Source organism: Mustela nigripes, chromosome 2, assembly GCF_022355385.1.
Source record: "Mustela nigripes isolate SB6536 chromosome 2, MUSNIG.SB6536, whole genome shotgun sequence".
In the NCBI taxonomy this organism is placed as follows: domain Eukaryota; kingdom Metazoa; phylum Chordata; class Mammalia; order Carnivora; family Mustelidae; genus Mustela; species Mustela nigripes.
Window position 1 is genome coordinate 52809702 of NC_081558.1, and position 23011 is coordinate 52832712.

At 39.9% G+C, this 23011-nt stretch overlaps 1 protein-coding gene across 3 annotated transcripts in view; it reads left to right on the plus strand.

The window, feature by feature from the left end:
* ATG7 (autophagy related 7) overlaps positions 1-23011 on the plus strand; it is a 258133-nt gene that overhangs the window by 44672 nt on the left and 190450 nt on the right. For all 3 annotated transcript variants that reach the window (XM_059390338.1, XM_059390340.1, XM_059390339.1), the window contains 7 exons: positions 3688-3776; positions 5395-5516; positions 9735-9825; positions 10845-10989; positions 14508-14666; positions 20759-20953; positions 22422-22625. In XM_059390338.1, coding sequence (XP_059246321.1) covers positions 3688-3776; positions 5395-5516; positions 9735-9825; positions 10845-10989; positions 14508-14666; positions 20759-20953; positions 22422-22625 — 1005 coding nt within the window. The remainder of the gene's footprint in view (positions 1-3687; positions 3777-5394; positions 5517-9734; positions 9826-10844; positions 10990-14507; positions 14667-20758; positions 20954-22421; positions 22626-23011) is intronic.

Below are 23011 nucleotides of genomic sequence, written 5' to 3' on the forward strand. Positions count from 1 at the left end.
GGCACCAGCATCGCTTCAACACTTTATACAGATACACATGGCTAGGCTCACCACTGGAGATTTGGAAGCATGAATAATGTTAATAGCACTACACATAAACAGGGCTTTTCATGTCTGTACCATACCCTGTCATCCTCACTGTGTCTCTGTGAAGTAGTTGCCCAGAGATTCAGGTTTAAAAAGCTGAGACCTGGATGCCTGGGTGGTGCAATCAGTTTCAGTGTCTGACTCTTGATTTTGGCACAGGTCATGCTCTCAGAGTCGCAAGATTAAGCCCCGGTGTCAGGCTCTGCGATCAGTGGGGAGTCGGCTTGAGATTCTCTCTTTCTCCCACTCTCCCTCTGCTTACCGCCCTGCCCGACTCCTGCCCCGTACTCACTCTCTTTCTCTCAAGTAAATCTTAAAAAAAAAAAAAAGCCAAGGCCTAGGGGCACCTGGGTGCTCAGTCAGTTAACATCCTACTCTTGATTTAGGTTCAGGTCATGATCTCAGTGTCGTAAGACTAAGCCCCACGTCAGGCTCCATGCCCAGCATGCTTAAGATCCTTTCTCTCTCTCTCTCCCCCTGCCCCTTTCTGACTACCCCCCCCCCCAAAAAAACCAGCTGAGGCTTAAAGGATTTGACTGATTTGCCTTAGCTACAGTCATGTAGCAAGGGGCAGTACTCAGAATAGTCTGTGCAAACTATGTTTTTAAAAGCTTGGATGCTGGTGTTTTTATCTCCCAGGGAAAAGGAAGTCTCAAATAAAGATATTCTGTGTTTCCTGAAAGGATAGTTATATGTTTGAATCTGTATTGAATAAAATATGAATCTGTCTGTTTGCATTAAAGACAGGAAATGTGTCTACACAAAAAGCTTCAGTGTTAAGAATAAGAAAATTTCACATAGAGAAGGTAGCAAAAAGGAGTACTCTTGGAATAATGCAGTAATTATCTGATAGTACTAGAGTAGAATTCATTTTCAGAGATTTTTCTTAAGCACATATGAAGGCTAATTAATTGAGATTCCTAATTTCCATATAGGAAATAGAAAAAAAGTTGTGGTGCAATAGTACAGTGGAATGCCATTCAGCCACTACTGACAGAGGTTGTAGAAAGACATTTATTGGTATAGAAGACAGTTAACAACAGAATAAGAGCTATAAAACAGTATTTATAGCACTGTCTCATTTTCATTTCATAATAAAAATTATACTAAAATTATATAATTGTATAAAAGTTGTGGTAAAAATATACTTATGCAAAGATAAAATTAAGGGGGATTATATACCAAGGTGTTAATGCTGGTTTTTTCTGGATGGTGGACTTCTAGGCCTTTCCTTCCTGCTTGCCTGCCTTCCTTCTGCCTTCCTAACTTTCTGTCTTTTGTTTCCTTTCTTTTCCTTTCTCTGAGTAAGGGTTAAGCTTCTGCTTTGTGTCTAATATTATATTGAGCATTGTAGTAAAATAAATAGAATTGTTTGGCCTGGCCCCATTCTCATGGAACTTAGTGGATCTAGAGTAACTAAAATTCTACTGTGTTTTTATTTATTTAACCCAAAACTATACCTATAAAGGGAACCTGTTGGTTGATTTATGGTTCTCTCCCAGCCATCTTTCCTCTGTCCCTCCCTTTCTCCCTCCTTTCACACACCAACCCATCCACCCTCACTCCCTCCTTCCATCTCTCCTTCCCACCCACTCATCCATCCATCCATCTTTTCATTATTCAACATGCATTCACTAAGTATCTGGTATGTATACATGAATTGATCATGGGGAAATGAAAAAGATATTCCATGCTCTCCAGATGCTCATTGTCTTCTTTTCTTTGAAATAAACTTTTTATTTTGGAATAACTTTAGATTTATTAAAAAACTAAAACTACAGCGCAGTTTCAGTATTCTCACCCAGTTTCAGTTTTCTCTGATGTTATCCATAGTACCTGAGAAAGCAACATTGGTGGATTACTGTTACCTAAACTCTGGACTTTATTCTCCTTTTCACCAGTTTTTCCCACAATGGCTTCCTTCTGTTCCAGGAGCCATTCTAGGAGACTACATTGCATTGTGTTGTCATGACTCCTTGGTCTCCCCTGGTCAGTAGTAATTCCTCAGACTTTCCTTGTTTTTGATGACCTTAATAGTTTTGAAGAGTACTGGACAGTTATTTTGATAGAATGTTCCTTAATTTGCATTTGTCTGATGATTCCCTATGATTAGACCGGGATTATGGGTTTTTGGGAAGAACTCTGCCAAGGGTGAGCTGCCCTAGTCATTACATCATATCTCAGGTGCCTGATATGCACACGGCATCCATGATGATGTTAAACTTGATCATGTGGTTAAGGTAGTCTTTGCCAGGTTTGTTTTTTGTGAAGTTACTGTTTGTTCTTTGGGAGTAGGTCACTGAGTCTAGCCCACTCTCCAGGAGAAGGGTTAAGCTCTATTCCTAGAAAGGGCAGTATATTGTTTGGAAATCTTCTATAAGGAAGACTTGCCTCTTCACCTTCTTACTTTTATTTATCCCATCATTTATTTATATCAGTATGGATTCACAGGTATTTATTTTATACCTTTGGATTATAATCCAGTCCTGCATTATTTATTTGCATTGTTCAGATTGTTCTAGCCTTGACCATCAAATGCTGTTTCAGTTGGTTCTGGTGTCCCCTTGGCATGGCTCCATGCCTTTGTTTGTTGAGCACTTACTTTCTGGTATACAAGATGCTGCAGGCTCATCTTGTATTTTCCCCGCCTCAGCCCTAGACTTAGCCATGTGTTCAAGGAGCCCTGATTCCTTTTATTGGAGAATGGTATTTAGAAATTAAGATCTGGGTGCTGCGTACTCATTGTCTTTTGCAAGGAAGAAGAAAAAGTAAAAAATGGTATGTATGATCTACAAATTTCTGTGGAAGCACAGCAGAGTGACTATTCCCACCAAAGGGAGTCTTCACTGAAGAAATGGTGTTTGGAGTTGGATAGAGTTTTCTAGACAGAGGTCAGTGCTGAGGGAGTTTGAGGGGATGGAGTGGAAGGAAATACATATTAACAATATCAAGAGCATCTGACTTTTTAAAAAAAATTTTATTTATTTATTTGACAGAGAAAGAAAGAGCACAAGTAGGCAGAGAGAGAGGGGAAGCAGGCTCCCTGCTGAGCAGAGAGCCCGATGTGGCACTCAATCCCAGGACCTTGAGATCATGTCCTGAGCCAAAGGCAGAGGCTTAACCCACTAAGCCACCCAGGCACCCCCAGAGCATCTGACTTTTTCATTTGATCTGACTGTAGGCTTGTAATGGTAGTGGCCCCTCTTTGATTTTTTTTGTTACATAAACATTAGTAGTTTTCACAGGTTGTGGCTCTTTATGAGAGGATGTTCTCTATGTGAGCCCTGACAGTTGACTGTCTTCCCTCCCAGTTACTTTCCCTGCAATCTTTCTTACTTCTGAATGTATCTAGTTCCTACTATGCCAAGCCTACTGCAAGGTGTGGAGGCTCAGAGAAGAATTCGATAGCCTCTCCATCTAGAAGCCCTGTGGTCTGGCGTGAGATCCTTTTGCTTTCTTCTCTACTCTCTAGCCCTTCAAGTGTCTAATTGTTAATGCTTTTGCAGAATAGCATAAAAGGGAAGAGGAATTGTTAGCAGTGTCTGTACTGTGAACCTGACATGACACTTGACTCACTCAAAACATCTTTTCTCTTTACAGATAACAATTGGTGTATATGATCCCTGTAACTTAGCCCAGCATCCTGGATGGCCTTTGAGGAATCTTTTGGTCCTAGCAGCGCACCGATGGTATTTACATGTGTGTGTCTGTGTGTGTCTGTGTCTGTCTGTCTCTGTCACTCTATTTTTGACACTGTGTATGCCTCTGTCTGTGTCTCTTTTATTTCCAATGCATTTTTTCATTTCTGGTGTAGAAACCAGATAATAAATTAATTCATCAGTCATGATCCAGTTTCCATCAGTGGGAGCCCCTAAGCAGGTATGTTACAGAGCTGCAGACTGACTATATTGCACCAAAGACATTTCAGAGTAGGGCAGAGTGAGCAGCCAGATGTCCCAAGCTGGAAATTCCAGCCCCTCCCTCCAGCTGTCTGAGCTGTCAGCCTCACATAGGATTTTCTTACTGCTGCTATCTTCCTTTTCTTCTAGCCCTAAAATAATGAAAACAGAGGGTATCTAAGAGGTCAATATACATTTAAAAAGATGCTCAACATCATTAGTCATCATGGACATAAAATATGATGAGATTCTACTCAGTAATAGAGATAATGAGGTACCATGCTAAGATACTACTATATGCCTACCAGATGACTTGAAAAAGATGACAGCACCAGGTGTTGTCAAAGATGTGAGTCAGTTGGAACCCTCAAACTGCTCAAAAATGGGCAGCATCCACCAAAGTGAAAACTATCTCTGGCTCAACAGTTTCTTTCCCAGGTAGATAATGCATAGAAATGTATGCTTAGAAGCAACACACACATGCAGGGATGCTTACAGCAGCATTATTCTTTATAATCAAACACCGGGAATAACCCAGATGTCCTTCAACAGTAAAATGGTCGATAAATTGTGGCATATTCATTGTGATGGAATGTGATGTTGTCATAAATCTGAGTGAACTGCTGATGTTCATGTCAACACAGATGCCATGAGGTTCAGTGGAAATAATCCAGCCCTTAAGAGAATAGGCCCTCTGATTCCTTCTCTGTAAAGATCAGAGCAGGAAAAACCCAGAAATAGACTTAGACATTAGAGTAGTAGTTACTCTTAAAGGGGCTGGCCAGTGACTGGGAGAGGCAGGAGATAGGCTCCTTTATGTTTAGGATTTGTGTACTTGTCTTCATATCTGTTTTACTTACATAAAAATGCTTTTAAAAAAATGAAGATGGTTAATTATAGATTGTCGCCAGAGGGAGAATTGTTACACTTGCTTACCCAGGTAGTGTGTCTGAGTACACATAGGCTTGCTAACTATTTCTAATTGAGGTGCTATTTCATAAAATATGAGTTCAGAGGGAGAAGGGGGGCCAGGAGAACCCGTGAATGTCTTAGAGTTTCTTTTAATGTCTTGTAAGCTTTATTCCCCCCTGTATTTTAGATGGATTTGTCAGAGTTGTTTATTTATTTATTTATTTATTTAATGCGATTGTTACATAAAATCCATTTAGAAATCAGAGCCAATTCATTGTTCGGTCTCTAAGCATTTGGACAAAAAAAAGCATATGTGAATGTGTTCAAAATCTCTCAGAGGTTAAGGCCATGCCCCAAGAGTTCAGTGAGGCATAATTAACAATGTATTGAATACTCTCCAACTGGTTTTGCTGAAGCTCTTATGTGAGCTCTTTCTTTTCCCTCCTTTAAAAAAAAAAAAAAATGAATTAATTCAAACCTGGGGCCTGACATCAAGGAGTAGCAGTTTCCAGTCTGTTGAAGTCCTCTGCTTCCGGGACCGCACCATGCAGGGGGTGAGAGACATTGCTCACAGCATCGTCTTCGAAGTGAAGCTTCCAGAAATGGCATTTAGCCCAGGTAATTTGCCAGTCTTTGAGAATGCATATCAGGAACTGAAGCAAGTTTAACTTTCCTTTCATTCCCTTCACAATGGCAGCAGAAGATAGAGAAAAGTACAGCGCCTACCTCTTTGCCCATGGGAACACTTCCCTTGAACAGAGGGCACACTCTGCTATTCAGAAAGGAACAAAGGCAAAGATGGTCCTCAGGAAATTTCCTTCAGGCCTTTGTTTTTTCCCTTCAGTCTTGAAGATTCTCCCCCCACCACCTAGCTTTTGTTTCATATAAAATCTTTATTCCTGAACTTTCTTACAGGAAGAACAAAATACTATACTTACATATTTATTTGTTTTGTAAAGTTATGTGATCTTTCTCTCCATATAGTAAATCAGTCAGCAAAAGTGCCATTTCTCCTTCCACATTTAATATTCTTCACTAGATCCTGAATGGTAGACATCAGCTATTATCTCCAGTTCATAAGTTAGGAAACTTGGGCTCATGGATATTTTATAGATGTGTGTGTGTGTGTGTGTGTGTGTATACATTTATGTATTTTTATACATGTTACAAAGATAGAATACATACTCAAATCCAAGTAAAATAAAGATAATACTTACTTCATGGAGTCTCCCTTAGGACGAATGTGTGTCCTGTATAAAAACAAAACACTATCTGGCTTATTATAGGCATTTAGTAAATGCTAATTTATGTTAATTTCCTATTTAAACAAAGCCCAGCATTCTCCAAAATGATCTCTCAGATTTCTATGACTTACATGCTTTCCAGGGTACCTTTATACATAATTGTTTAATTTGCTTTTCGCCACATCTACATTGTTCCACGACAGCACTTTGTTTTCTTTCTTCTGGGGGTCCTGTGCCTCAGAGAGAGAGAGAGAATGTGTGTGTGTTGGGGAGGGCACTGTTAGCTTCTCTTCTGAGATGTCATTTCTATAGTGATGTCAGAAGGTTTCAGGATTGGCTCTGAGGGCATTTTATCGGTGATTCTTTGCCATTGCACTGATAAATGTCTTAAATAGATTTCCTGGATAAATTTACAGTGGATTCAGCTTAGGCAAAGAAGGGTATAGGTTGTAAATTGAGAGCCTTAAGAAATCCACAGCTTTCCTGCTGTCTTTAGATCCATGCATTTGATTTAGCACCCTCTTCTGGCACCTTCTGAAATAGCTTCCATGTGCTATTAACTGAGGTGCCATACCTGCGTGTTATTAAGCCACAATTGTAGATAGTTCTAGAGGAATGGGTGAGTTACCTAACAAGCGATATGTGCCTGGTCTGTGCCTGGGAGGCCACCAGGTGCCTTCCGTACTCCTTCACTCACTTAATCCTGCCAGCTGTCCTTCAGAGGAAGCACTTTTTTTTTCCATTTTTATGATAAAGTCATTGTATGATTCTTCCTTCACGGTTCCGATGATCTCGCTGATGCTTGGTGAAGCTGGCAAAGCCTGGAAGCATTGTACATTTCCTTTTGAAAAAGGTGTTTCCTATCACCCAATAAATACCTTCAACATATCTTTTTTTTAAAAGATTTTATTTATTTATTTGACAGAGAACACAAGTAAGCAGAGCAGCAGACAGAGGGAGAGAGAGAAGCAGGCTCTCTGCTGAGCATGAAGCCCGATGTAGGGCTCAATCCCAGGACCCTGGAACCATAACCTGAGCTGAAGGCAGCTACTTAACCAACTGAGTCACCCAGGCACCCCAATATATCTTCTTTATACTTGATATCGAGTGTAGATTATTTAGTTTAGGAAAGGCCAATTTTCTTTTTTTCATGTAAATTAATGTTTTCCCTCTTAGCTCTAAATAAAACTTTAAATAAATTTTTGTAAAGAGTTATTCTGTATCATAGTATGAAATGAAGGCTATTGATACGGTAGTATTTTTTATTATTTCGAAGACAGTCCAAAATTGCAATGACAATGGCATAAGAAGTACAATTTTAATCATCTTTTGCTCCTTGTGGTGCAAGGAGCCCACTGTCCATTGTTACAAAACTGTACTGGCAGCCAGGGGAAGGAGACAGTAGACTCTGCTGTGAGTGGGACATTCTTCATCTTAATTCTTGTCCTTGATGTTCTCCTCCTGCTTGTTCAGCTGTGGGAAAGCAAGACCTGATTTTCTCCTAAAAAATATTTTTCTATTATTTGGGGCATGGCTTATGGATACAGTTTATATAGAGGCAGATAGGACTGACTAAATACTATTGATGGATTAAATATATTTTTCCATTGTTAATAAGCTATATCTAATATATATATATATATAGGTAATATATCTATATCTAGATATATCTAATATATCTAGTTTTATATATATTTCTTAGAAATGGCTGTGACATTTTGAGTACAGAGATGTTTTCATTTGAAATGAAATTTTGTTTTTATCTATGACTTCTTATCTGTAACAGGAGAAAACTTAGGCCAGAGTTGTTAGTTACAGTACTAAACTGTTCTGAAGTTCTTTCAGGTTTTTGGCTATATGTTAGAGAGGTATTTTTTTAATTTAATGTAAGTGTAGTTAAGGAAAACAAACAAAATATGAATTTAGTAACATGTCTGAACTCCTTTTCCTAGAAAAAAAGAATTTTGAACTCTTAACCTCTGTAAGAACTCCTCTTTTATAGCAGTTTAACTTTGTTACATTAAAAAAAAAAAAAAAAAAAGGACCACTTCAGAGTGCCTGAGTTAAAATGGGAAGGGACATTCGTTTTCTGGCTTCTTGCTGTGAATGATGTCTCCAGCTACAGTGGGGCCCAAGTAGGTTTCGAGGATAACTGGCCCCAAGGTTTTCCAATGGTCATTCTATCCCAGAAAGGAAAGAGCGCATTAAGAAAATCTACACCTTCTAGGTCCCATAATTATATTGAGCAATACTATTTTAAAAAACAGAGGTCAAAAGCTAAAAAGTTACCAAGGAAAGAAAAATAGAAGTGTTGGCAGCAATCTAAAAGTAGGAGAATTGGGGCACCTGGGTGGCTCAGTGGGTTAAAACCTCTGCCTTTGGCTCAGGTCATGATCCCAGGGTCCTGGGATCAAGCCCTGCATCGGGCTTTCTGCTCGGCAGGGAGCCTGTTTCCTCCTCTCTCTCTCTCTCTGCCTGCCTCTCTGCCTACTTGTGATCTGTCAAATAAATAAATAAATAAATAAATAAAATCTTTAAAAGTAGGAGAATGGCCAAGAACACCAACATACAAATTAGAAACATACAATTCTTCCCAGCAGTCCTATACATTTTTAAGTCAGGGAGTTCCTGTTCCTTCAGAGAATGTTACTTAAGGCAGACATTGGAGGGGATGCTAGCAGCATAGATGTGGCCAAGTGAATTCCCTATTAAGGAGTTGAGGTTTTAGTGTGAATTTCAGGTATTTGGTGAGAATGGGAGAGTGACAAAGGTCCTAAGATATGAGGAGTGTAAGAGAGGCCCCCATTAGCAGGTTTCCACCAAGGAAGTCAGATTACCATTAAGGTGAGAAAGTAGCAGGAGCTTTCTAGAAAGCAAGCAAGACACTTAAGAGATTTTCTAATAGTAGAATAGAGCAACCACAGGACCCTTATCCTCTCAGAGCATCACACAGAGCACACTTTGAGAACTGGAATTAAAGTTCTGAGGCACCCATAGCAGAGATTAAGAGAGGTTAGTGGAGAAGAGAAAAGTCAGGAAAGGGGAAGGTCTGAATGGATAAGGATAAACTTAAAGGAGAGGGCCGCTTAACAGAGGAATAGGCCAGGTGCTCAGTGACAGGCTTGGGAGGCTGAGCAGAGGGACATGGTAAGGATGAGAAACAGAAAGGAGGAACTGAATGCAGAGTTTGAAAGCCTGGTGGGAACTTCAGTGGAAAAGTGTAGTCACACTGGCTGGTCTTCCTTGGTAAGAGAGCCCTGCACAGGGTTATACATAGCCCAGAGGGGATCGTCTTATTTTGAGCAACTTCCAGGAACTGGGGAAGTGGAGGCTACTCAGATGAAAATCGAGGGTTATTTCAGAAGCCCTTCTACAGAAAAACCATGCCCGGGTCTGGTGGTCTCTCCGCAAGGGTGTGGGTAGTTGGGGCAGATGACCAGCCACTTAGCAAGTACGTGCAAGTTCAAGCCCTGGAGCCTCTGTGAGAAAGAAGTGAACTGAAAGCTTATTAATGTTTGGCCCTCTTGCTACTTTACTTACTTGTTTTTATTTTTCCTTCCTTCATTCAACTCCCTATTTTATTTGCTTTAAGATTGTCCCAAAGCAGTTGGATGGGAAAAAAACCAGAAAGGTGGCATGGGACCGAGGATGGTGAACCTCAGTGAATGTATGGACCCCAAAAGGTATATTTTGGAAGCTGTTTTCTCCAATGGGGCTGTTTGTCACCAGGACACACAGAAGGTTCCGTCAGACCAACCACATCACTCAGGGCAGCGCAGGGGCTGCTTTTTATAATGACAAGTGTTACTCCAGTTGTTGCTGCCTGACTTGATTTAATTGTGGTTGTGAAAACTAAATATCACCAGTGGAGATTTGGAAGAGCACACAGTTCATCTACTCTTCTAGACATTATAAATTTTGTTCTTGCTTTGAGCTGAGACACTCAAACCTAGTTAGTTACAGGTACCTACTACCTTTTAGTCCTTTATTCATGGTCCTTTGATTTTTCCTATTAGCCTACATTGAAGGACATTGTGAGAAATATTTAATGGAAACTAATGTTGTATTTAAGGGATGATATAAGTGCACCCTTTTTTTTTTTTTTTTTTTTTTAGATTTTATTTATTTGACAGAGAGAAATCACAAGTAGATGGAGAGGCAGGCAGAGAGAGAGAGAGAGGAGGAAGCAGGCTCCCCGCTGAGCAGAGAGCCCGATGCGGGACTCGATCCCAGGACCCTGAGATCACGACCTGAGCCGAAGGCAGCGGCTTTACCCACTGAGCCACCCAGGCGCCCCAGTGCACCCTTTTTTGAGGGGATGTGGAAAATATTTCTTGTTTTCAGTATTAGGGAAAATTTCCTCTTAAGTAGCTGTGGGTTTTTTTGTTTGTTTTGTTTTACTTTTTAAATTTATAGTTACAATGACTCCTGTAAGTGGCCATGTCTGCATTTTCCCCTTGGCTGCTAGGGGCTCAGTATCAAATTCATGGCCTATCACTAGCAGTGGCAGTAGTCTACGGTGGCACAAATTGTATGCCATTTCTCCTCCCTATTGCCCTAAAGCTTCATCTTATTTTCCCTTTGATCCCATTTTGCTCAGGATTTGTTCCTCAGTTTCTTATTCAGATGCTTTCTACCTTTTTAGGATAAGATGGGGCATAAATGAGTGACTGAATGAATAAATAATTCTGTCGTTTTCTAGGTTAGCTGAGTCATCAGTGGATTTAAATCTCAAATTGATGTGTTGGAGATTGGTCCCTACTTTGGACTTAGACAAGATTGTGTCTGCCAAGTGTCTGCTGCTTGGAGCTGGCACCTTGGGCTGTAATGTAGCTAGGACATTGATGGTAAGTTTATGGGGGCCAAATGGTACCTCTGAAGCTGTGGCTTCTTTTCTTATTTTGCTATACCGTATTGCCTTCTACCTCCCAGATTTCCTTTCCCTCCTTCCCTTTCTTTTTCCCTACCTCTCTCCCTTCCTTTTTCTTTTCTCAGTTATCTTTTTAACAATGTAAGGCACTCATACTTTTATTACAAAGTAGAAACAGAAAGTCTTTGTCCACCTTCATCTCAAGTCCCATTTCCCAGAATTAAGAAGACTTACTAGATTAGTACACAATATCACATTCCTTGAACTTTTCGTAGGCAGATGCAAACATATAGAGGGACATTTGTCATCTTTGCTGCCATTTGTTTATATTTATAAAAATTGGATCATAGTATACTGTCTGTAATAGGTTTTTATTCTTAACTTTATAGAAAGGTAATTGTGGTTCTCTGTGTGTTCTGTATAATGTATACTTAGTGACCATGTCCTCGATTTTTTCCAACTTCAGCATATTTTTTTGAGATGCTGTTGAAATGAACATTTTTATATCTTTACATATGTCTAGGATTATTTCTTTAGGAAAAAAGCCCTATAAGTAGAATTGTTATTTTAGAGAGAATGTATGTGTGTATGCACCTGTGTGTATACTCACATGCACTTAAATGTACAATATATACTATGTACAATATATTTATATGGGGTTTTTTCCCAAGCTTAATTACCTTCCAGAAACATTTTACTAGGTTGTACTTTTAGAAACTTGTACAAAACAGAGCTTTTTAATTTGCATTTCTTTTATTAGTGAGAGTAAATATTTAATTTCATTTGCTTCGTAAATTTTCTTTTATTCATCTAAATTTTCAAATTAATTGACACAAAATACATATGGTATTCTCTTAGCATCTTTTAAGACTCTCTTTGTCTCTTTTTTTTAAGATTTTATTTATTTGGGGCGCCTGGGTGGCTCAGGGGGTTAAGACTCTGCCTTCGGGTCAGGTCATGATCTCAGGGTCCTGGGACTGAGCCCCGCATCTGGCTCTCTGCTCAGCAGGGAGCCTGCTTCCTCCTCTCTCTCTGCCTGCGTCTCTGCCTACATGTAATCTGTCAAATAAATAAACAAAATCTTTAAAATTAAAAAAAAAGATTTTATTTATTTATTTGACAGATCACAAGTAGGCAGAGAGAGAAGGGAGGAAGCAGGTTCCCTGCTGAGTAGAGAGCCCTATACTGGCTCAATCCCAGGACCTTGAGATCATGACCTGACCCAAAGGCAGAGGCATTAACCCACTGATCCACCCAGGCACCCCAAGACTCTCTTTGTCTTTTTAAAAAATCTTTCCTCATCCCTAAGGTTGCATGTTTATGTTTTCTCTTTTTTTCTCTTATTCAGACTTGCTAGAGAGGCGTGTCTATTTTATCAGTCTTTTTGGAGGACTAAGTACTTGATTTATTTATTAGTTCTATAGTTTTTGCTCTCGTTTTGCTTTGCTTTCAGATTCATTAATAATTACTTTTATCTTCATTAATATCTTCCTGTCTTGTGGAATTTATTTTATTGTTCTTTACCTGGCTTCCAGAATTAGGTGCTTAGGTTTTCTTAACATTTTTAAAAATTATAAAGTCAGTGGAAAGCTACTGTAGAAAATTTGTAAAGTGTCAAAAGTTATAAAGCAGGAAAAGAAGACACCCATTTTCCTACCAGTTTTTCACTTATTTCCTTCAATGTTTGTTAAATATATATTTAAAAAATCTTATTTATAATAATTCCCCTTGCTTTCATATATTAACATTGTAACACTTTCTCATGTAATTAAAAATGATGCCTGTCAGGCATTTTTAATGACTATAGAATATGCCTTCTTAAATGATGAAATATACTGTTCTGAGACATTCCCCTAGTGGTAGATGGTAACATTGTTTCCAGTATTTTACAACTGTAAATTATGTTGTGGAACATTTTTGTTAATATTTCCGGTTACTTCCTCGGATAAATTGCTGGAAGCATTTACTGAGGATAGATTGCTGCAAATAGACCAGAAGATAGGAACATTTGAAAGATTCTAGAAACATATTGCTAAATTGTTTTCCAGAAAAATTACATCATTTTACATTCTCATCCAGTACAATAGCTTTTCATCACCACATCCTCACCAGCATCAAGTGTTACAGTTTTCTTTAATCTTGGCAGGTTAGCCATTTAAACTGTGTAGCATTCCAAAAAGCCAGAAGCAAATACCCGCCTGCAGGTGGCTAACCTGTGGTCTGTTTGTAATTTACCTGGCTTTCTTCCCACTGCCCAGCATCTTCCCAGACTGTCTTCCTTGCTGTCCACTCAGCATTGCTTTAAGGAAGGTAAAAGTACTTCAGAAATAAATGTCCCCAAACCAAGCACAAGTGACTTTTATATTTCCCATAACTTTATTCTGCCTCCATGGTAGACTGCTTTGCTGGTAAGTCACTTACCAAACTGGGTGAGTAGACCAAAGTTTACTAGTGGGCTTTCAAAACAGATAACCTAAACTATACTTTTGAAAGGATGGATATTGGCCTGTCCTTCTCAACCCTGAAAATAAATCTTGGATTTCTGTTGACTGTGCCCTTGGAACCATCAGTCTAATTGAGTTTCTGAATCCCTAATGGAAAGATATTGAAATAAGAGAGAGAGCAGAATCAGCTTTGTAGCCAGTCATAGCAGGGCTGCTCTTAGATCACTATGCTTTCTTATGATCTGCTAAAATACACACACTGCACCTCACTCTTCAAAAAGTAGGCATCTTCATTTGGTTGCAACTCTAGATTTCATTCCTTCCCAACCATTAACCAGATCTATGACCTTAAATGATTTCCGGGCTACTCTTGCCATCTCTGTAGAATGAAATAATTGGACTAAGGATATTAGAGATTCCATCTCACTTCAAAATTGTGTGGTTCTATAAGACTTTCTAGGAGTTATAATTGAAGTATATGAAATCGTGCAAACTATTTCTGAGAATATAGAATTGTCTGGTGGATTACTGAATATTAATAAGGCCTTTACATCTCGAAGAAGTAGTACAAAATCTTCTTTGACGTTATACGACGGGGAATAACTCCTAAGTTATTTTTCTGAGGAGTTAATTCAGGCTTTAAGTGAGTTTTAATGTGAGCTGTTATTTATACTTAATTATTCATTAAGGGAAAGCAAGGACATTTAGGGGCTTATCACTAATCCTTTTAAGACAGCAACATAGACAATTCTTATGGGACTCACCTCCAGATCTTCCTCTGGTGCCACTGTCAAAAATAATGAGTTATTATTCAGACCCACCCTGACATTTCTTAGTCTCATTACTGCAGGAAGCCAGGCACCAGGTATATAATTATATTATCTTTTAAAGGAAGTTGACCCTCTGTGGATCAAAAACTGAATTTGCACAATTCATTTTCTGAAGTTTCCTGTATTTGAGGTTCCCAAGCTACCCCCAAGCAATACCTTAAAGAGAGACATTCCGTGACATGTTCATCAGAAACACACCCTGATCTCTTGTTTCCATGCAGGGTTGGGGCGTCAGACACATCACATTTGTGGACAACGCCAATATCTCCTACTCCAATCCTGTGAGGCAGCCTCTCTATGAATTTGAAGATTGCCTAGCAGGTGGTAAGCCCAAGGCCCTGGCTGCAGCAGACCGGCTTCAGAAAATATTTCCTGGAGTGGTACGTGATGCTGTTTGGGAACGTCAGAGCTTGTCTCCTGTAGCTTCTCGGATTAATCTTGGGGAATGGATGTTTGTCACTTACTACCCAGGACTCCATTATATGGCCAAGCTTATAAATGAAGCACTTATGAAAAGTTTTTGTAAGTTTTAAAGCATTATCTGAATCTAAGTTAAGGAATGTGGGAATATTGGCAAAATACTGCCCCCCAAAATTTGGCATATTTTTATATACTTCCTTAGTCCAAGGGGATTCTTGGTAGCTCAGGTATTAGATATTCTTTCTTCATCACCAGAATACTTGTTAGTTACTTAGTACAGGCTTATGAAACTAAATTGAATGTAGTCTGTGCAGAAGGAGTATCTGGCTAAATATTTAGCTTTTTACTCAAGCTGTTTTCTTGTTTTTGAGTTGCATTGTCTACTTTGAAAATACCAGATAGTAAGAGACAAGATTGTTCGGTTCATTTGATTCAAAATCCTGGCAGGTTTTTTTTTGGTTTTTTTTTTTTTTAAAGATCATCCATAAAAGAAAATGTGCATCTTGCATGCTTAATCAGTTTATCTGACAGAAGTTAGGTTAGATGTCTCCAAAGCATCTGCTAACACTTAAAGTGGCATTAGAGGTTCTCAGTGCTAGCTTAAAAACAAAACAAAACAAACAAAAAACCCCTTTCTCAAGGTTTTTCTGTTTAATCACTCAGTCTTAGATTTATTCATTTTAGTTCTTATAAATTTTTTTTTTTTTTTTTTTTTTAAGATTTTATTTGACAGGCAGAGGTCACAAGAAGGCAGAGTCAGGCGGAGAGAGAGGAGGAAGCAGGCTCCCTGCCTAGCAGAGAGCCCAATGCAGGGCTCAATCCCAGGACCCTGGGATCATGACCTGAGCCAAAGGCAGAGGCTTCAACCCACTGAGCCACCCAGGTGCCCCTATTCATTTTAGTTCTTGCTTTAAAAGAGCAATGTTGTTTGTCCATTTTACCAGTGATCCAGAGGAACATCATCTATTGGGTTTAATTTAAGACTATTGATGAATACCAGCTGTGTCCCCAGCTAGGACCTTGATGCCAAAAGAAATTAGAATGTTACAACCCCATCATATTAGCTAGGTTTCTGCTACATTATTGCATACCACACAATCCTCACATCTCTGCCTTACTATTATAAGCATTTATTTCACATTCACAGGTCTGCAGATTGGCTGTGACTTAGCTGCTGGGCTAGGCTGGACTCCAGGTTTTAAGTCAAGTTCCAGTCTGTGCTATGTGTCATTGTTTTAAAATCTAGGTTCAGGGAGCAGCAGTCTTCTGTGTCATGCTCTTCTTACGGTAGAAGGTGGAAGTGTAAAAGGATTGGTAAAAACTTAGACCCAAGTCTCAGCTCACCAGTGACACAGTGCAGCATTCTCCATTCCCTTGCCAAAGCCAGTCACAAGGCCATGCCCAAGGTCAGTGGAGTTGGACAAACTCCTCCGCCTTCCTAGTGGGAGGTCCTACAAAGTCATGTGGCAAAGGATGAAGACATTTAATTCTATTAGTGAGAGGCAGTGCATAGTTCGGAAGAATAATCCAGTTTGTGACTGGAAAGTGTTACAAATTCCCCTCAGGGCCCAGACAGACCTGGCTTTGAAGCTGACCTCTGCTACTAGTTGCCTGAAATTTTTCCTTGTCCAAATGTTTCTGTGATCCAGTGCAGTCCTCCCTATTTATTTGTTCAGTTATTCTTTTACTTAGTCATTAAATATTTAAGGCCTTCTGTGTGCTAGAGACTGGAGAACAAAACAAAGTTCCGTCTTCCCTGCATGAGGCTATTGTAGTCCAGAGGGGGAGCATGGTCAATAACTGATTTCATAAATAGTTATAATTGTAGTAAGTGCATGAACCAGGAGCTCAGTTGCTGTGAGGATGTTTGCCAGGTAGCCTGACCTAAGTTAGACTCCCTTGAGGAGGCTAAGTCCTGCAGGATGAGTGGGGATCAGCTAAATGAAGGGTATCAGAGCTGTCTGTACAAATGCCAGAGGTCAGGAGGCAGCACAGCGCTTCTGTGGCACCAAGGAAAACCAGGGAAGCTGAAGAGTGGAGGTCAGGGAATACAGAGAAAGGCCCTGGGGTAGAAGGTAGGGCCAAAGCTAGGGTTGACTCTTGCTGGACATTTGAGATCAAGTTTACCTTTTCTTGAAATCATTAGCCCACCAGGTCAAACATCTTCCTTGGCACTTACATTGTGCTACTTTGCTTTCCTTACTAGGTTATTCAGTCCTTGAGGCCAGGAACCAGGTCTGTTACAGTTTTATCCTTCCTACCTTATAAAAAATAATAGATGATGTGCAGAATCCATTTAAGTCCTGGTGCAGTCCATCATAATTTCACTTACAGGTTACTCGGGCTTATGGTGCTTTCTTTGTATGTTCGGTGTGGTGTTTTTTTTTTTGCTTGAATAAATACTTACTCATCACCTTCCTCATACCAGACTGCAGAAATGTCTTAAGTGAACAAGACATGGAAAGAACTATTCTACTGCAAATACCCTGTGTAATCCTGGGGTTGAATTAACTGAATAGGAAAAAACCTGATCATTAATAAGTCAAATAACTATGTGAAGTTCCCTTTTCTAAGACAAGGCAATATAATATAGGATTGTGGAACCACCATAGAGCTTTTAAAACCCAACTCTGGACGTCTGTTTTTAACTCTGATGAGTAACTATTATTGGACCAGTTCTCCTGCCATAAACAATTATGCAGCTGGGTAAAATACATAAATTGACTCTTTCCAGTCAATGAACAATGGAAAGACAATGGTCCTAGACAAAAAGGAAATAAAAAATGTTTGTCCCAGCCCATTGCATAGAGGAACTTTCTGGCTCATGCCAGAGCCCATGAGGAGCCCAGGGAGCTGTTCCTGGGCTTGATGAGCTGAGGAAACTAACATCCAAGTTCAGAGCAGCTAAGGGAGCTGGAATGCACAGGACAGAGTATCAGACATGGGAGCTGAGCAGAGAAGTAGTCTGGGCGGCACCTTGAGTCCTTGACCAGATCAAGCTACATGAGCTCAGGTCGTGACTTTGTGAGTCTGGGCAAAAAAGCACTACTATCTGCTGTGAGAGTGGAGATTCCAGAGTTCCCCCAAGGCTGGAAGACATTGGAATCCCACCTATCCAGAATGGATTGCCCTCATGGAGCACCCTAAGCCCTTAGATGACACTCCAGTAAGTTCAGAACTAAGCATAAAAGCTGAACTACCGAGCTTCCAGGAGAAAGTAGTACAGTGTTCTTGTGATACACAGAGGTTTCCTAGGGCCCAGGAAATACTGACCGTAAGTGAAAAAATGGATAACTTGGACTTAACTTCATCAAAACCTGAAACTCCTGCTTCCCAATCAGTTCCATTAAGAGAGTGAAAAGTCTGGCCAAAACCCAGAAAACATTCAGGCTATGTCTACTTGGCAAACAGCTATTAAACAAAATCCATAAACAACCTCTACCACACTCAATAATAAAAGGACAGACAAGGATTTTTCTTAAAGGGGCCAAAGACTTCTGCAGGCATTTATTTCATAGTGAAGACCTATAAATGGCCAGTGCACACACAAAAATGCTCAACATCCGTGGTCTCAGGGAAACAGGAATTAAAACCATGAAGATATGCCCACTAAAGTGGCTCAAGTTAAAAAGACTGACAGGGATAAATGTTGTCAGGCTGGGGAGCAACCAGAGCTCTTGGTCTACTGCTCAAACAACCATTTTATAAATCAGTCTGGCAGGTTTTCATGAAACTAAACTAACCTAAACCCAGAAATCCCACTCGTAGATGTTTATCTAAAGGAAATGAAAACATACATACTCTAAAACACTTACAGAAGAATTTCCATAATGGATTTATTCATAATAGCCAAAATTTAGAAATAACCCAAATAGTGGTCAGTGAGACATTAAGTAAAAAATTGAGGTATTTTCATACAGCAAAAAGGAACACACTCTTGATACTTTACTAATATGGATAGACCTCGAAAGCATTATGCTGGGCAAAAAAAGCCAAACATCAACAGGTATAGACTGCGGGATACCATTTATATGAGGTTCTAAAATAGGCAAAACTAATCTAGGGTTTTAAAAAGTGGTTGCAACAGCAGTTGTCCCAGTGGGGATGGGAACGGTGTGAATTGACTGGGAAGGGGCACACAAGCATATTCAAGGGTGATGGAAGTGTCCTATGTCTTGCTGGGTGTATGCAGTGGTTAATATGTAGTTTGTTGAAATACACCCAACTGAAATCTGTGTGTTATACTTTCTGTGAACTTTCACCCTGGCTATACATTTGAATCATCTGGAGAGTTTTAGAAAATATTGATGGTAGGGCCCACTCTCAGAAATTCCGATTTAAATAGTCTGGGGAAAAGCCTAGGCATTAGGAATTTTAAAACCTCTCTAGGTGGTTCTGATGTGTAGCCAAGGTTGAAAACTGCCATGTTGAAACTTGCTGAATTCCAGCCTTAGGTATATGAATCTAAATGGTGGGCTGAGAGCCAGTCCTGAGTAGGCTTACTGGCTGAAGTTTTAGCAAGCAGAGGATTATGGAGGTCAGTGAAGTGGGTATGGATCTGTATTACTGAAAAGATCCGAATTGGTGTTGAGTAGTTATGCTTTAATCTTGGTGTCATTAATATACCTAAATAATACCTTTTTTGGATCAAGCTACCACCAATTAAAATGCTTTGCCAATTGTAATAAGACAATAAGGTAATAACATTACTGTAGTCTCTGCTATTATTTACTATAGTATTTGGTACCTGGTAGATGCAAAATGCTTAATGAGTTAATTAATTAATGAGGTCCAGATAGCTGCCTCTGTAGTGTTCTCGTTGTTAAAATGGACTTGTTTTGAACCCTCTTTCTGAAGTCCTTTCTGTCTGGCGTCTTTTCCTATTTTGCCTACAACTTTTTTTCATTCTTTTAAATATCACTGCTTTTGTTAGTATTGTTTGTCTCTTCCTTGAATCCTGGAGATTAGGTTTAAAGTTTAAGATAAGAAGAACAGAGCTACAATCCACAAAAAAAATTTTTTTTGCTTTGTAAAAGGACCTATTTATTCTGTCCTCCCTCCCCACCCTCAGCTGTTCTTCTGGTAGGTGACAGGTTTTGGGAAATGAATGAGAAAGCTAATGATTTCACACTCCTCCCTGTAGCCAGCCTTATGCAGGGAGTTAAGGGTGCAGTTTCTGATTCTAGAACACTTCCTTTTCTGTGGACAGTTAATATCCCTGGCTTCATTGACACCTATATGTGACTCACTGTTAATCTGCCAAGACACCGTGGGGCCTTCAGGGGACCAGTGGTAAATTACAGAGCTGTTCTAAAGCCCCTATGAAAACTCCTGAGTCCCCACACTTGAAGAGAATCCTGGCCACCTGACAACTTTGGACAAGGAATGAAGTTCCATTTGAGTACCACACTCTGCTATAGCTCATCCCCCTTCTGTCCCCTCCAAAAAAAAAAAAAAAAATCTGTATGCTCCTAAGTAGATTTTCTTATTGTAAGTTAGAGAGTTTTTTGGTTTAGAGAGCTTTTTTAAAGTGCATATACCTCTAAGATTAAAGAGTAACTATCAGTCATTCTAATCTTATGTGATCCTATTTGGAGATGTTAAACACTAAGGAAATGGTGGCGGGAGGCATTTTGGGAACCAGTAGGGAGAGACAACTGGACAGAGGACCTGAGCAGGCACAGGGCATTTTCATAGAGGTTCCTGTCCTCAGATTATAGGAAAAACCAAAGTTACAGTTTTCTTCAGTGTCCTCCTTGCGTCAAAGGGAAGTACTTACCTCCTTCTTTGGAACTAGGATCTGTATGTCTCTGTTTGCTGCTTTATCCAGGCCCAGGGACCCTGAGATGACAGAACAAGATAATCTAGAATGTAGAGGTAAAGAAGGTACAGGGAACAGGTAGCAAAAGGGACAAGCAGCAAAATCATGCACAGAGAAATTTCTGGTTGCAAGTGACCACACATGCATGCTTGTAGCTATGGGGAGAAATGGGCTCTAAGATATAACCTATATGTTTGCTTCAGACATCTGTATATCTGGGTGTTTCCCCAGAATGCCAGAGGGTTCAACATGAGCATCCCGATGCCTGGACACCCAGTGAACTTTTCTAGCGTCACCCTGGAGCAAGCCCGCAGGGATGTGGAGCAACTGGAGCAGCTTATTGAAAGCCATGATGTCATTTTCCTGTTGATGGACACCAGAGAGAGCCGGTGGCTCCCTGCCGTCATTGCTGCGAGCAAAAGAAAGGTAGATTGTGTGGATCTTGGGGCTCTTGTGTCTGGTTGTGACTTGATGTGCCATTACCTGGAGGGAGATCTGCCTTCCCTCCAGAAGAGAGATGTGCTGGCAAATGACCTAGTGACATGGTGTCAAAAGGCTTCCGCTGGCGGATGGTGTCTTTGTCTCATACACCACCATCTAGTATAATAGGTTTCTTCTGTTTAATTTTCACAGCAACCCTTTGACGTCTTCTAGAGGGGATATTCTACTTAAAATAAAATGTAAGCTCCAAAAGGACAAGGACTGTCTCATTTATTACTTTTTGGTCAGTGACAGCTTCAAGGGCCAACAGTATGGAATGGTTAAATAAATCACAATACATAAATGTGATGGAATACTATGCAACTGTGCACAATTATGTTCTCAAAGACTTAACATGGAATATATCACATTATGTTAAAAAAGCAAGATATGATACTGTATACATTTAATAAGAATTGTTTATATCTGTAAATATATAAACATTTACATCTGTTTAGCAAGAGGGTGGGGAGGACGCAAGAAGAAGGGAGAAAGAGGGGGCAAGGAAAGAGAAAGCGTGAAAACAACAGGAAGAAATACCCAAAACTATTAGTAGTAAGTTTTTGAGCCATGAGATTGTGAGTGATTTTTTTTTTCTGGTGAACTTTTTATTATCCAACTTCCCATATAACCAGAAATTTAGGAGAATAAGTTAAATTACAACTAAGAGAAATTCTAATATAAATGAGAAAAAAAGTGTCCTTAAAAAATCTCTGTGAAGGTTGAATTATAGTGTGTCAGTTATGTCTCAGTGAAGCTATTATGAAAAAAAAAAATGTCTGTTAGGGCCCCTGGGTGGCTCAGTCAGTTAAGCCTTCAGCCCAGGTCATGATTCCCAGTCTCCTGGGATTAAGCCCCATGGCTAGCTCCCTGCTCAGGGAGGAGCCTGCTTCTCTCTCTCTCTCTTTCTCTCTGCCCCCTCTCCCCAGCTTGTCGTGTATTCTCTCTCAGTCACTCGCTCTCACTCTGCTCTCTCTCTCAAATGAAATCTTTTTTTAAAAAAAATGTGTGTAGACATGGCAGATGATAGCACAATGGTGGAAAGAATGTGACTGAGAACTCTCAAAACTTGGTTTTATACATTTACCTCTTAACAGCTAAGTGACCCTGGGCAAGTTATAGAAGTAACTACTCTGACTTTCATTATCCTTATCTGTAAATAGGATATATAAAACTGTAAATATCCTCATCTGGGACTTCTAAATGAAACCAAAGTAGATGATTAGTGATAATCACTGGTCAGGCAAATCCTCAGTATTGGGTAGCTTTTACTAACATTGGCTTCTAGATTCTAATTACATTCAAATGCACATATTTATAAAATAAATTTTAAAAGTTGACCAAATATGAAATTAGCCATGCTTAAAATGTAAGTGTCTCTTAACTCTAGACTTTTATTCCTTGAAATCCACAGCTGGTCATCAATGCTGCCTTGGGATTTGACACATTTGTTGTCATGAGACATGGCTTGAAGAAACCTAAGCAGCAGGGAGCTGGGGACTTGTGTTCTGGTCACCTTGTGGCACCTACTGACCTCCTGGGCTCATCACTTTTTGCCAACATCCCTGGCTACAAACTTGGCTGCTATTTCTGCAATGATGTGGTGGCTCCAGGAGACGTAAGTAGATTTCTTTGTGCTTCCAGGTATTTCCTACAACTGTCTTGCCCACTGGGGCAAAGAGACCCAGCTCTTTTGTGACTATTTAAATACTGTCTTTAAACAAATAGAAGAATTCTCTAATTTGGGAGTGACATTATCTCCCCACGAGCCTTGATTGGTGTTATAAACTGTGCACAGCTCTTCTTGTTCACCAGCTTAAACGCAGTGACCAACCATTTTTGTGGAAAGCTCAGCAGGGAAACTGCAGGATAGATTGGTCCCTGGCAGCACTCAGCACTGTTTCCTGTGCTTGTATCACTGAAGACAGCATCAAGTGAGGGGTTTGAAGACCCGGATTCCAGTCCAGGCTTGGACACTGCCTTGTGGGGTGATTCCAAATAACA